Source organism: Gobius niger, assembly GCF_951799975.1.
Source record: "Gobius niger genome assembly, chromosome: 1".
Classification (NCBI taxonomy): Eukaryota; Metazoa; Chordata; class Actinopteri; order Gobiiformes; family Gobiidae; genus Gobius; species Gobius niger.
In genome coordinates this window covers 65,818,624-65,833,343 of record NC_136852.1, presented here as the reverse complement: position 1 = coordinate 65,833,343, position 14,720 = coordinate 65,818,624, and the positions used below count along the sequence as shown (strand labels likewise).

The window sequence follows — 14,720 nt, the reverse complement described above, 5'->3', positions numbered from 1 at the left end:
GTGGTGCACGCGGTACGAGTAAAATCAACAATCACAATATGAGAGCTTCAATCAAATTCACTAATTTGACTCAAGCATCGGCTGATTTTGTAAAGTCATTAGCAGCAACCATTAGGTGCAAATCTGTGATGACGTATTGGATCACACATTTATCAATAGGAACTATGGATTTTACACTGGTTACACATCGGCGGAATTGAATGAGCTGTCAGTGAAAAACCCAAGGACATAAAGTGGATTCTGGTTGAACATTGAACACATACTATAACAACAACTTCTACAACTACTAACATCACTCACATCTGTTGTCAAAAATCACTTGGTAATCGATTTAGTCAAAAAAAATGTCTTCTTTTTTAAATATCCATTTAAATCCATACTGAAGGCAACGATTAATTGTAGCTGATTATCACAATGGAGCTCCACAATAAAAAAAAATGTTTTCAAAAACGGTTTTGTGAACCAGTGGTGTTTCTATGTCTTATTTAACCTGTCTAAATGTGATAAGAAAGTAAAAATGCATGCATTTAACAGACGTGATCACAAAATTGACCAAGGACACATGCAGTGGTCGGAGCTGGATTCAAACTACTGACTTTTGGATCCGTGGACGGATGCTCTGGCTAAACCACGAGGCAGAGTGAGGGGCGAGGTTAAATCATATTCCTCCAGGTAGATTCAAATGCCTTCTTGATGAGAAATGTGCGCAGGATGTGGCACAACTAGAGGTAAACATATACTGTAATGTCAGTGTACATACAATGATGCTGTACATACGTTCTTTGTGGTTAAAACTCATTCCCCCAACTTTGCTCAGTCCTTTCTGGCATTCTTTTATTTTATTCCACTAAAAAGTAAAGTATAGAATCTTTATATAGCTATAGTCAAATCAACTTGGCTTATAAGACATGTTACAGTGTCAAAGCAAGTCAAAATATAAAGGTGCACCGCCTGTCCCGTTTAGATGATCTATCCATAACCTGGTAAAGTGCTATGGGCGGTGGGTCCATGAGTGCTCCCGTCCTTTGGGTGCGCAGTGTTCATCCACTTCCATCCTCCTGCCTCTTTTCCCCCCGTTCTCCTCTCTTTTCCCAGGCATCGAGCACACGCTCGATGCCTGGGAGCAGGCATCTGAAGTTTTTGGGGAGAGCGGGGAGGAGGGGAGGGGGGGGGGGGGGGGCGTTATTCTGCCGAGCGAGAGAGAGAGAGCGCGAGGGAGAGAGAGAGAGAGAGAGAGAGAGAGAGAGAGAGAGAGAGAGAGAGAGAGAGAGGAGGGGCTGTGCGTCTGAAGCAAACTGCTCGCTTTTCTTAATGGGATCGCGTAATTATAAGAAATGGCTGCATTTGGAGGACACCTGTGAGCGTGTGCCGTCGACGTTGCTTCGCGAGAGGAAAGCCCTTGAGCTTGCCGGACCTGTACGCCACTTTGTTTTGATTTGATTTGATTTTTTTTTTTGTTGAAATATATATATATATTTTGGGGCGTGAAGGGTTTGAGCTGAGTGCTTGACGGCGCGCTGCTGGAGTGAAGGTGACTTGCTTTGCGCCCCGTTGCAGTCAAAGGCAATGCGGAGAGGACTGGCGCGTCAAGGAGGAGCGTAAAACAAGAGGAGATAAGAGTTTTTGGGGGGGCAGATTTTCTTTTTTTTGTTTTGTTTGTCTTTTTCCAGATTGAGGAGATCGGGGGAGAGAGGCGGGAGAGAAAGAAAAAAAAAAAAAAGAGAGAGAACGGCCGTGGTGTGGAAGACAGTGGAGGGGCTGGGGAGGACACCGCGGAAACATCTCCATATACATCCACTCCGCTGCAAAGAGGAGAAACGCCGTTCTGTACTGGGGCTGTTTTCTCAGTGGATGTGTATGCATGAGTTCTGCATCGAACGGGCGCAAGAACCGCCCCAGATCGAGCGTCTTCCAGATCGGCAAGCCTCCTTACCGAGACCCGCAGAGGAGGGAGAGCACCGAGAGCAGCCGCAAAGCCCAGCGCGCCGTGGCCGACTGCAGGATGGTAACGTCTGAGCACGACGCGTCACTAAACGCTTCGCATTAGCTCGCTTTTGTTCCCCATCCCGCAGCGGTAATAGCCCCTGCGCTGCAGCCACTGTAAAAACCTGGCGTGGCCGTATAGCTAAAAATAGCCAACCCCCCCTCTTGTGCTGTGTGTGTGCGCGCGTGTGTGTGTGTGTGTCTGTGCTGCTCGGGGTGTACGAAAAGAGCGCATGCAGTGGCTCGGATGGGTTTCAGTTGTTGCACAGATGCGTTTGTTCGTTTAGTCTCTTTATTGCGGTAGATCAGAAAGACATGCGGCGGCACTTGCAGCGGACCGGGGCGTGCGTTTGTGCGTGTGTGCGTGCGAGTTGGCGTGCGTGTGTGCGTGTGATCGTGACACAGATGTCCTCTGCTGTGACAGATTCACACCGGGGCCGCTGATGGCTCCACGTAGAGAGCGTGTGAGGTGCGCGTCACCGGGAGAACGCGCCCAGGGGGAGACTCATGGGGGTAAACAACGAGCGGGACAATGGAGACGCGCACTCGCCCAACCCGAGTCACCTCCACCACACAGGCTCCACTCCGCAGCGGCTTAATGGCCCTGTCCCATCTCCGTAATGGAATACAAGCAATTGGTTCGCATGTAGAATCGATAAGGGACGCGTTTTATACTTGAGATCGGATCTCTTTTAAAGCGGCAGTCCCGAGTCCGGTTATACACAGGCGCATGAAAGTCTTCCCAACTATTTACATTGTGTTTACTTTACTTTTAATGGTGTGAAGATGTTTTGATGAGGCGTTTTAAGTCCATACATCTTCACCGGACACGTTACTGTCTGTGTGCATCATGTTGACAAAGCCATACAGCCCTCTGTCCTTTCACTTTGGAGAATACCTGATCTGTGTTTCAAGTGGTTTGAATTAAATGTGTTTTTTTTCTTCTTTCACAAACGCAGACACAAAAAGACCTGCATGCACCTTGTTTCTATGCTATATCATCGATCATGAGTTCGAGGCAAGTTTAGCGAGACAGTGCTGGTCCCTGGAAGTTGTGGAACATGCTTATGAACTCATCCCTGCGGAGAAGTGGGTTATTAGAAATAGGAAAGTTAGAAATGAGCTTGGACCACTAGTAACACATTTTACATTTATGCGTTTCCATTGTTTGTAACTCCCCCCCCCCCCCCCCCCCCCCCCCAAAAAAAAAAAAATCAGGTACACGGACTTTAACTTCGGAATCTAAGAAGCAATTGTTGGGATAAAGAGTAGAAGAGAATGATTGGGAAGAGATCTCGCATTGTTGTTGTTTTCAGCACATTTTGGAATACTATCCACACATAATCAATGCTTTTAGAATAAAGGGCTTTGTTTTCTGTTTACCCAACATGACCTGCATGGCCCTGGCAGGATATACTTTGTGTGTAGCAACTTTATGCAAAGAAAGTATGACTTTTTCCTCAAATAATCATATAATCCATCTACATTCATTCTCTACATACACAATTGTATCACTATGTGTTGCCTTGTAAGTGAAAAGATTAAGGTTTTTTGTTTGTTGCAGCTCAAAGTGTTGGACTTTGTTGTTCTACGCCGCTATCACCGACAAATATCTGCCTATCGAGGCAAACTAGCTTAACCAAATGCTGTTAAAAGTTCAGGCAAAATTGTGTGTCACCGACCGTTCCTTCATAACCTTCAATGAACTTGATCTGAAAAAGAAGTAAGTCTGCTAAAAGGGGACAAAATGGTGCTGAAAGTGGAACAGAGGATGGAGAGGGACGAGGTGTCATCTGGGGGAAATTGGCTCGAGATTCATTTGTCGTAATGAAATGTAGGTCTCTTGGAAAAAAAAAGACGTTTTTGAAGTACTGCTCCAGACGTCTCCTGGCAGAAGTCGGCGGCCGTGCAAGTGCTACTGTAATAAGTAACCTACATTTTGTCACAGCGCAAAGAGGGGTCAGTGGCACAGGCTGGCAGCCTCACTTTGTCAGTTTGCCCCAGGACCGCTGTGGCTATACCTACTGGTCAAAGCTTCTCTAATCAGTACAACAGTTTATAGCAGTGCTAGCATTGTAGCACGACGGTTTTGTAATCATTAATTACCCCAACACAAAGTTCCATTAGACAACACTGGAGCGATGGTTGTTAGAAATACGCCTCTGCACACCTAACCTACTGTATTTCTGATTAATTTAATGTCATCCTCATCAAAAAAATCTGTGCTTCTCTTTCAAAAATAAGGACATTTTAAGGGACCCCAAACTTTTGATCGGTAGTGTATAGCTATGTGTCTTTTCCACATCTGAAATCTGAAATCTCCTTCCAACCGTTCATTTATATGTATTTTGCAACAACAGAATAGTTCAACATGACAAGGCATGAGTCATCTAGCAAACTCACAAAGCAGAGAAGCCTTAACTACGTGGCCATCATTGACTGAACTCGATCATGTTTTGATCTTGTCTTGTCTTGGACAGATTGTGCAGGAGTTCAACACACTGGTGGCCCTGTACCGGGAGCTGGTCATCTCCATCGGGGAGATCACTGTGGACTGTCCGTCTCTTCGCGCTGAGATGCTCAAGACCAGGACTAAAGGCTGTGAGATGGCCAGAGCAGCGCACCAGAGCCTGACGCTCATTTCAGGGTGAGTACAACTGCACACACGGAGGAGAAATCACTAACTATATTATTGTTTATTTCAACTTCTCATCTCATTTCGTAGATTGATTGATTTCAAGGGAACAATGCATTTTATTGAGCAGCAACTGATGCTGTAAATATGCCGGATTTAGCTCAAAGCTCATTTCCATTTGCAGTTCCACCTTTTAGAATGTGAGAATGCCCTGTTCCCTGGTGGAAAACAGGAGCTGATATTTCTGTGTTGGTTATGTGGCATCTTCTTTCAAGAAGAAGCTCCTCAAAACCTGTTTATGTTGGAAATCATTCATGACTTGGTACAAAAGGTGAGATTAGGTTGCTTTATTTGTATCAGTGGGTAAATTTGTCTTGCAATTCTGAGAAAAACTAGTCAAACATTTATAAACAACACATTATTCAAAGAATCAAATAAACACAAACAAAAAGTACAGTTTCCATATTACACACGAGATTTGGGGATCCCCCTTCAGAAACTGTAATGAAAAAAACTGACAATATTTTTCAGAAAAAATGCTTTATTGATTGACTGCGGAATTCTTCCGCAGTCAATTATTGGTTTTCATGTTCTTTATTATTATTCCTCTTCCATCTTTTTCCCGATTTTCTAGAGCTTTCAGCACCTTCATGCTTTGTGCAATTTATGCAAGTTATGCAGCAAAATGTTCCGCATGTTGAGGAGAAGGGTGCTATTACTTTTGGGACTTCTGCAACTTACGGTTTTTCCGCAATCGGCCAAAATGTCGGAGATTTTTCCCATTGACTTATAATGGGGCTGCCGCAAATCCATGCTTTTCTGCACTTTTTTCTGCATTTTATGCAATTTCTGCACTTTGTGCATGTTCAGCTTATGCAACTTGTTCGTCCTTCTGCAGTTTTCCAGGTTTTTTTTACGGGAGTTTGAAATGTTTGCATTGGTGTGTATGGGGGAATCCAGCCAATGGGGAGACTCCAGGCCTTTCAGCCATTTGTGCAGCTTCTGCCAATCAAGCACTTTCAACAGTTTGACCAGTTTATGGAATATAAAAGTTTATGCAATATTAACAATTTATGCAAATTAACCACTTTATGCATTTTAAACCGTTTATGCAACTTAAGAGTTTATGCCATTTAGGATTTATGAATTTTAAAGCGTTTATGCAATTTACATAATTTATGCAAATTAACCCATTAATGCATTTTACCACTTTATGCAGTTTATACAGTTTATGCAACATGACATTTTATGCATTTTACCAGTTTATGCAAATTTGATTATGCAATTTGAAGAGTTTATGCAATTTCTGCATTCGCTTCCCGCATTTCCGCAGTCAATCGCAATGGCGCAGCCATTGCATTTCTAGTTTTTTAATGCAATTCATTTTTCTGCATTCTTTACATGTAACCATTGTAGGCCGATAAAAAGCGTTTGAAAATAAATAAAGGGCCAAATGCCGGGCTTTTTCTTTTAGAATGTACGTTTCAGCACCATGGACAGCGTCTGCTATTACAAACTCTTATACAAACTACCCAACAACTACTACTGTTCCTTTATTTGATTTTTTTTTTAATCATCATTTGGTTTCATTTAGGGACATGATGTAAAGTGGGAACTGCGGGGTCTTTGCTCTGTGGAAGTGCAGCCAACACGAAGAAGTCAAGTACATTAGTTTTGATCTTTGAAATATGACAGTAATGATGAGGGGAATGTTTTGCATTTTTTCAACTCCTCAAGCCTCCGCATAATTGATCACTCTTATTTGAAGTGGAGAACTGTTCCATGAATAAAATAAAGAGGTAGATGACAAGACTATTTAGGAAGTTTAGCCATAAGATTAATAAAGCTAATTTGTACACAATCTCTACGATGACATCAACAATTCAAAGTGGTTTTAAAAGTGAAGTCCGGGGCAAAAATACAAAAATAAGTGGATTGAAAAAAGGATTTTAAAAGAATATGTACAATTATTTGCTATATATAAGCTTGTCGTGCGCTCTAAATAAAAACAAGTTCCTTTGAATAGAGTAAATGTATTTCTGTTGGGGGGGCCCCCGGAACTTATGCGATTGAAAAGGAGGCCCTGATGTCCCGGACTTTGGGAATGGCTTCCCTAAAGAGGTAAATCTGCTCCTGCCCTCCATCTGAACTCATGAAATACATTTTAGAACATTTAGAATGCAGCCTGTTACAACTGCTTAGTGCATCGCTGTCCATGGTGCTGAAAAATATATTCCCCTGGCAGTTAAACGACTTCAAGGCCCAATAGCTGTGGCTTCCAATGAAAGAGGTGAACTGTGTTGTGTCCAAAAACTCATTCGTAACTTTCCCCGAACATATTAATAACATCCAAATTTGTCACAGGGACAAGTTTATAGACACATTTCACAACTTTAAGGTCCGTTTTCTGGGTCACTTTCACAAAAAATATTTGAAAAATAGCCTGAAAGTTCATTAAATTGATAGAAATGTAAACTAGAAATGCGCCATTGCGATTGACTGCGGAAATGCGGGAAGCGAATGCAGAAATTGCATAAACTCTTCAAATTGCATAATCAAATTTGCATAAACTGGTAAAATGCATAAAATGTCATGTTGCATAAACTGTATAAACTGCATAAAGTTGTAAAATGCATGAATGGGTTAATTTGCATAAAGTATGTAAATTGCATAAACGCTTTAAAATGCATAAATCCTAAATGGCATAAACTCGTCAGTTGCATAAAGGCTTTAAAATGCATTAACTGGTTAAATCCCATGAAGTGGTTAATTTGCATAAATTGTTAATATTGCATAAACTTTTATATTGCATAAACTGATCAAACGATGCACAGTGTTTTTCTTGAAATAAAATCTGGTATAGCGCCTTTAAAGGAGCCATTATTATGATGATCATATACATCATAATTGTGATTAATTGTGATTAATTGTGATTAGATACAGTATGTCAGTATGGATGACGGTGTTGATGATGACAATGACAACAATGATTATAATTGAATATAATTTTTTTATCGTCTTTTTTTATTTATTTATTTTTTCATTACACACGAAAGCTCTCACATGCACACACGCACATAAACGCACTCACACACACCCGCCCAGTACGCCTACCAATACAGCCTATGAAATTCTTCTCAAAAGTGTTCTGGTTTAATGTCACGTGAGATCTGTTGTCTGTTCTTTGTAATGTCTGCTGTTCTTGTTCTTTGTAATCGTCACAATAAAATTCACAATAAAACCAAAAAAAAATAAAAAAAAATAAAGGAGCCATTATGGAAAACCAGCTATTGTTATACACTTACAAGTCATTATGTTGAACGTGGTGTTTGCCCCACGCTCTTCAATGCTAGAGCGGGACCACCTCTAACTCACAGAGAAATAGTTTGTAGTTTGTCCAGCCGAGAGCTCAATAAGAAGCGCAATTCGTCGGTAATGTAAAGAAGAGGAAGCAGAAAGCGCTTGTTGTAGTCAGCGCTGCTTGTAGCACAACACGCCTCCGGCTACTACCACACCATTGTACCCAAGATACCAACGCCGTCTTGAGCAACACTGTTGTTGCGTCAGGCAGAAGATTGAACCCCATGAGTTGTATTTTACTTCATAGACACAGTTTTTAGTAATTACACCCGTTTAGTTTGGTTGTTTCTTACACTACTGCAGCTGAACGCTCAGATTTTTATTTTCTATATTTTATAGTAATCTAATTCTGAAACTATCCTCCACTACTCATCACTTTTGAAGCGCATTATCCATCATCAGACCTGTTCTGCACTCCAGCTGTGTTCATTACAGTGCCATGGATTTGTCAGCAGGCCGTTGGTGAAAACAATGGTAGCTCAAATTCAATTTTTTCAAATTGTCCCTGCCTCCAGCATACCAGCACAGCCCTTAGATGAAAAATAACACTGTCTGCTTTGACAGCACTAACACCCAGCCCCAGAGAAGCTAAGTTTAAAGGTGCACTATACAACTTTGTATGTGATTAGTGTGTATTTGACCTTTAAGTGACCAGCTGCTGTATTGGTGGTCAGCATGGCGCCTTTACTTTCTATAACAGTGGCCTCTAGGACGCTACGGGATCAATTTCTTGGAAGGTTTTCACTGCACTGATGACAGACCCTCTCACCAGATTGATCCTGGAGCACTGGAGCGTTGTAGAGGGCACTGAGGCCATTTTGTCACAAAATGGTCAATCCTGCACAAATATCTAGTTTCTTTCCTGCATAAAAAGTTGCATAATGCAGCTTTAACACAGTGTCTAAAAATAATAATTAGCATTGGCGCCTCAATTTTAACCATGTGCACTTAAGCTCACGCCCTTCAGAGACATGATCCTAGTGACTGTCACTCCATTAGGGGCACTTAGGGAGGAGTGCACCACAAGTCAACATGATACTACCCGAAAAATAGACAAATATAAGTGACTCACTTATAGAATTAGGAAGAAGCTCTCATAAATATGTGAGGACTAAAGTTAAAGCTCTCGTAATAGAAGTTATACAATAGTATTCATGTTTTAAGGGGTTAGGTTTATACATTTCACTTATGCTAACTTCTGTATGTCTCCATGGGCCCTGATGTGGGCTGCAGCCTATTTTCTGGCTCAATAATTCATTTGCCGCCATAGTGTGTGCTGTGGCTCTCACATGCACACAGCACATGCATTACCTTTTAATGTGCAGAGGGTGAGCGGCACATGTGCGTGACACTATGCCATACCTCCAGTCTTTGAACACAGAAATCACCGAGAGAGCACACTTTTCTCTTTAGACTAATGTGTGTTAGATTAGATTGGGGATGAGCCTCAAAATTCAAGTTTGTTATTTATTTCCTTCATTTAATTTTGTAATGGGAAGGGGTTTCAATTTCAGGGGGGTTACATTGCACTTATTCTACAGACTAATGTGTCGCTCACATGGGGGCAGGCTTAAGTACTGCGTAATTTGTGAAGCGGTTGGAAAAATTACCGAAAGCTATTATAGTTGTGCAAATCAAGAGCTATATCAACTGTACCATCTTAGGTTTGCATTTAAAATAAGAGAGAAGGTATGTCACGTGCACATCTAGCACTTTGATCTGGTGGCGCTTCCCCATGTGATTTTACTGCACTGACGCTTCCCTGTCACACCGCATAACAAAAGTATTGGGAGCTAAAAATGTATTGTGAAAACAGTGACATCATCTGGCGAAGTGCAGAAGTGCAGTTGCTATTCCCAGGCTTTCTGCAGTACCCTTCGACTACTTATTGTAGTTGTGTGATTTCCTATATTGATAGCAGTGAGATTGTTCTTGCTCCAGTTTCCCCCATCAACAGGCACATTTTATTGTTAGATTCTTACCATATGCTTTGCGTTACTAATTGTGTTGTACAATAAAAGCAGGATGAAACCTTTGCTATGATGGATAGTTCCTGAATGATTGAGAGACTAAATGGTAAATGGTCTCAACTCATAGTTGTACTATACTTTTTTTTAAAGAAAGAACAAAATGTTGAACCTGCAATGTGTCAATTACAATAGAATAAAAACAGCAATATACCAAAAAAAAGGAATAAAACATCTATAAAACAGATTCGTAAAACAATGTTGAAGCTCGAGGAATAAAAAACATTTCATGTTTTTTTGTGTTGCTCTTCTTGGCTGCCTATGGTCTTCGGTGCCTGAGCTGGTATCCAATGGTGGGGGCCTGAGTTATGAAGGTGTGCAGAGGAGAGGAACTGTCCTTCAGGATATTCTGGAGGGTCTGCAATGTGGCCATGTCCCGCCTCTCACCATCTTCATCAGGCCCAAAGTGGTTTTACAGCAAGGAACGAGTCATCCATTCACACTCTCATTCATACACCAATGTACGCAGCTGCTGGAGGCAAGGAGGGTGAAGTGTCTTGCCCAAGGATGCGGCGACAGTGCATCTTCAGGAGCTGGGATTCAAACCCCCGATCTTCTGATCATGACTACACAGACAATCTGCTTTCCCCTCAAAAGTCCTTACATCTTTCCTTGTTCATTTTAGCGCAAATCACATTCACTACAAAGCATGTCTGAACGTTATAGAAGCTTGTATTTTAGCCTTATTTCTAACCACACAACATTTTACCTGTTCCCCATATAGTATAATTGGGTATTTTGACCTTTTGAACAAAATAAAATACAAGCACCAGAAAGCCTACATGACAAATAAGACACTTTACATGTTGGGATTTGAAGGAATTTGATATGGAATCATAGTAAAACCACAGTTGTGTTTGACTAAATACCTTTTGTGTGTTTTTGTGTGTGTGTCTCCAGGCCAGAGGACGGGGAGATCCACCCGGAGATCTGCCGCCTCTTCATCCAGCTGCAGTGCTGTCTGGAGATGTACATCACAGAGATGCTCAAGTCTGTGTGCCTGCTGGGGTCACTGCAACTGCACCGCAAAGGTCAGACAGCAGCACAGATGGACCGTTTGATTTCAGATATCACAGAGGAGTACAAGCAATAAGTACTATTACACAAACACACATACATACAAACATTACAGACAGCACAGGCAAGTATTACAGACAGCACAGACAAGTACTACAGACAAGTATTACAGACAGCACAGACAAGTACTACAGACAAGTATTACAGACAGCACAGACAAGTATTACAGACAACACAGACAAGTACTACAGATAAGTATTACAGACAGCACAGACAAGTACTACAGACAACACAGACAAGTACTACAGATAAGTATTACAGACAGCACAGACAAGTACTACAGACAAGTATTACAAACAGCACAGGCAAGTATTACAGACAACACAGACAAGTACTACAGATAAGTATTACAGACAGCACAGACAAGTACTACAGACAACACAGACAAGTACTACAGATAAGTATTACAGACAGCACAGGCAAGTACTACAGACAACACAGGCAAGTATTACAGACAACACAAACAAGTATTACAGACAACACAGACAAGTATTACAGACAACACAGACAGACAACACAGACAAGTATTACAGACAACACAGGCGAGTATTACAGACAACACAGGCGAGTATTACAGACAACACAGACAAGTATTACAGACAATACAGGCAAGTATTACAGACAACACAGGCAAATATTACAGACAACACAGGCGAGTATTACAGACAACACAGGCAAGTATTACAGACAACACAGACAAGTATTACAGACAACACAGGCAAGTATTACAGACAACACAGACAAGTATTACAGACAGCACAGGCAAGTATTACAGACAACACAGACAAGTATTACAGACAACACAGGCGAGTATTACAGACAACACAGATAAGTATTACAGACAACACAGGCAAGTATTACAGACAACACAGACAAGTATTACAGACAACACAGGCAAGTATTACAGACAACACAGGCAAGTATTACAGACAACACAGGCAAGTATTACAGACAACACAGACAAGTATTACAGACAACACAGGCAAGTATTACAGACAACACAGGCAAGTATTACAAGACAACACAGACAAGTATTACAGACAACACAGACAAGTATTACAGACAACACAGGCAAGTATTACAGACAACACAGGCAAGTATTACAAGACAACACAGGCAAGTATTACAGACAACACAGGCAAGTATTACAGACAACACAGACAAGTATTACAGACAACACAGACAAGTATTACAGACAACACAGGCTACATAACAAACAGCACATGGTGAGATAAAAGAGGGTTTTAGGTGAATTATACTCTAAATTGATTGTTTTGTTAAGCGAATACATTGGAATCTTACATTAGAGCTGAGAACATCAAAAGAGGAGCTACAGGAAACGAAAAAGGGACAAACGAGGAGATGGTGAAAGACTGTTGTGGAGCGGAGAGAGGTGGGGGAAGAGGAAGAAGGAGGAGGTGGGGGAGGAGGAGGAATGAGGAGGTGGGGGAGCTGACCAGTGCAGGACGCCACGCTCTGAAACAGGGACAAACCCAGGAGGCAGTGTACCGTTTTAGGATCGGAGGACAGCCAGCCAGATTTCTTCCGAGTGCTACAGTTCCACGACCTCCAAGGTCATGCGGGTCAGGTTGACTCACAGTGGCAGCGCGGCTCAGCCACAGCAGCTCAGGACTAACACCTGAACACTATTTCGTTGTACGCTTGAACAATGACATTCAAGCACTTACTTACTTACTTAATATCTTACATGTATTTGAAAGGTGAGTTGTTATACACTGTTTGTGTATATCCAGGTAAAGAGTCATGCGGGCCCATTGCACTGGACAGCCGTCTGGATGAGAGCTCGGACATTCCCATCTTGGAGGACACGTCCTCATCCCCCACTGACTGTCCTCAGCTCTGCTGGCTGCTGGCCACCGACATCGACAACATCGAAAGGTTAGTCCTTTATAATCTGGTCCACACTGTTGGCTGTTTTTAATGAATAAAAGTGTTAAAATAGCCGATATGCCACTATCTTTTCATAACATTATAATACAGTATAAATATATACATATATATATTTATTAATATATTACAATAATAAGAGGATAGTAAAATGAAATGGTCGAATGGTACTTTAGTTATGAAGCAAAACAAAATCAGTTATCAGTTAATCAATTACATTTTCTTTTTTTATGACACGTCCATATTTATTGATTTTGTGTTTTTAGGGACATGAGGGAGATGAAGAACCTTCTCAGTAAACTCAGGGAGACTATGCCTTTACCACTGAAGAACCAAGGTACATACCACACTTAAACACTCACTTCATACTGTGTACAATATATGAGTAAACTATAGAGCAAACATAAAACCCCTGTCTTGTCCTGCACAGATGACAGCAGTCTGCTGAACCTGACTCCCTACCCACTGGTCCGACAGAGGAAGAGGCGCTTCTTCGGCCTCTGTTGCCTAGTAACCAGCTAAGGGCCTCGCCTTTGTGGGTAGGAGGCAGCCACAAAGACACCATTACCCACTGTCCTTCACCACGTGTGTCTCCCACCAATCTATTACTGCCATTTTTCAATCTCTCTCTCTCTCTCTCTCTTTTTTTTTAAAGGCTGCCCATTTTATAATTTTATTTTGTAATACAAAGAATTGTAATTGCAATGTAATGAAAAGTCATGAACCTATATTTTAAGATACTTTGCAACTGTTTTTTGGTAAACAAAGTCTAAAATCTCGCTTGTCCAATGTAAGAGGTCGGTGTCCGGTTACCTCCTTAAAGTCTTGAATGAATGATACAAAGATTCATGTTTAAAAAAGGGAATATTCTTGTTTGTTTATGTCTGTGGAAACTTAGCCTCCATCCAGTGACATGTGGACGACTAGGACGTCCTCTCTTTGAGCTGAGATGCTGAGTAAGTTCGTAGTGTATTGCAGTCTTTCTGTTTGTTGTTGTTTCTTCTCTTGTATGTACTTAATTTAGTCTTCCATGAACCAAGAACCTATACCCAACTTTAACTTTTCAGCTTCAACAATGGAATATACAAAACAATAGAAGAAAAGACTTTGCACACAATATCTATGTATAAAATCGAGACATTAGCCTTGTATATACACATAATCCTTACGCAATGCTCTCTATTATTCCGAGTGAGAAGTTGAGGGGTTCGGAGGTTGTTAAGCGAGGGTGTCTGGCTCCACGGGGCAGGCAGCATGGCTCTAGCTTATGAAGATTGTCAAGTATGTGTTGGGCACGTTGAAGGTACCCTAGTCAATGCTGATATAGGTCATTTTACATTGTTAATAAACTTTTGTTATGAAAAATTACATTTGAGTATGGACTTCTTCCCATTATATCAGGACGGCTCCGAGCACATATGGGGCCATGAGCAGGATTTGACTTGGAAGGCCCTAATGACCTCAGCACCACGCAGATATAGCGATTGATAGGTCACATGACACAAAAAAAGAAAAACAGGGAACACATATAATATACAGAACAAATTATACCACAGCACAATAAAGAATGACAATGAAATAATAGCCAACTATTTTAGTAATCGATTAATCGTTTCTGGTGTATACACAGACCCAGTGAGATCAAGACCTGCAGAAAAATACTGTATCTTCCTCCATTATTGTCGGGGAATATGTGAATTTAATATGATGTGAATTTGATGGGACAAAAC

The 14,720-nt window shown here is 41.4% G+C and overlaps 1 protein-coding gene across 1 annotated transcript; it reads left to right on the top strand.

The window, feature by feature from the left end:
• The first annotated feature begins 1,701 nt into the window (after positions 1-1,701).
• Positions 1,702-14,348, top strand: rgs7bpa (regulator of G protein signaling 7 binding protein a). The gene is made up of 6 exons (XM_079552976.1): positions 1,702-2,005; positions 4,464-4,630; positions 10,906-11,036; positions 12,837-12,981; positions 13,257-13,327; positions 13,421-14,348. Exons 1-6 carry the CDS (start codon positions 1,862-1,864, stop codon positions 13,510-13,512), a joined length of 750 nt encoding a protein of 249 aa, XP_079409102.1. The 5' UTR covers positions 1,702-1,861; the 3' UTR covers positions 13,513-14,348.
• The last annotated feature ends 372 nt before the right edge of the window (positions 14,349-14,720 follow it).

Bases quoted from the DNA above. Each gene is read 5' to 3' on its own strand.
- rgs7bpa (XM_079552976.1), top strand. From the start codon at position 1,862: ATGAGTTCTGCATCGAACGGGCGCAAGAACCGCCCCAGATCGAGCGTC. The intron at 2,006-4,463 runs GTAACGTCTGAG...TGTCTTGGACAG, and splicing joins CCGTGGCCGACTGCAGGATG to ATTGTGCAGGAGTTCAACAC. The intron at 12,982-13,256 runs GTTAGTCCTTTA...TTGTGTTTTTAG, and splicing joins GACATCGACAACATCGAAAG to GGACATGAGGGAGATGAAGA.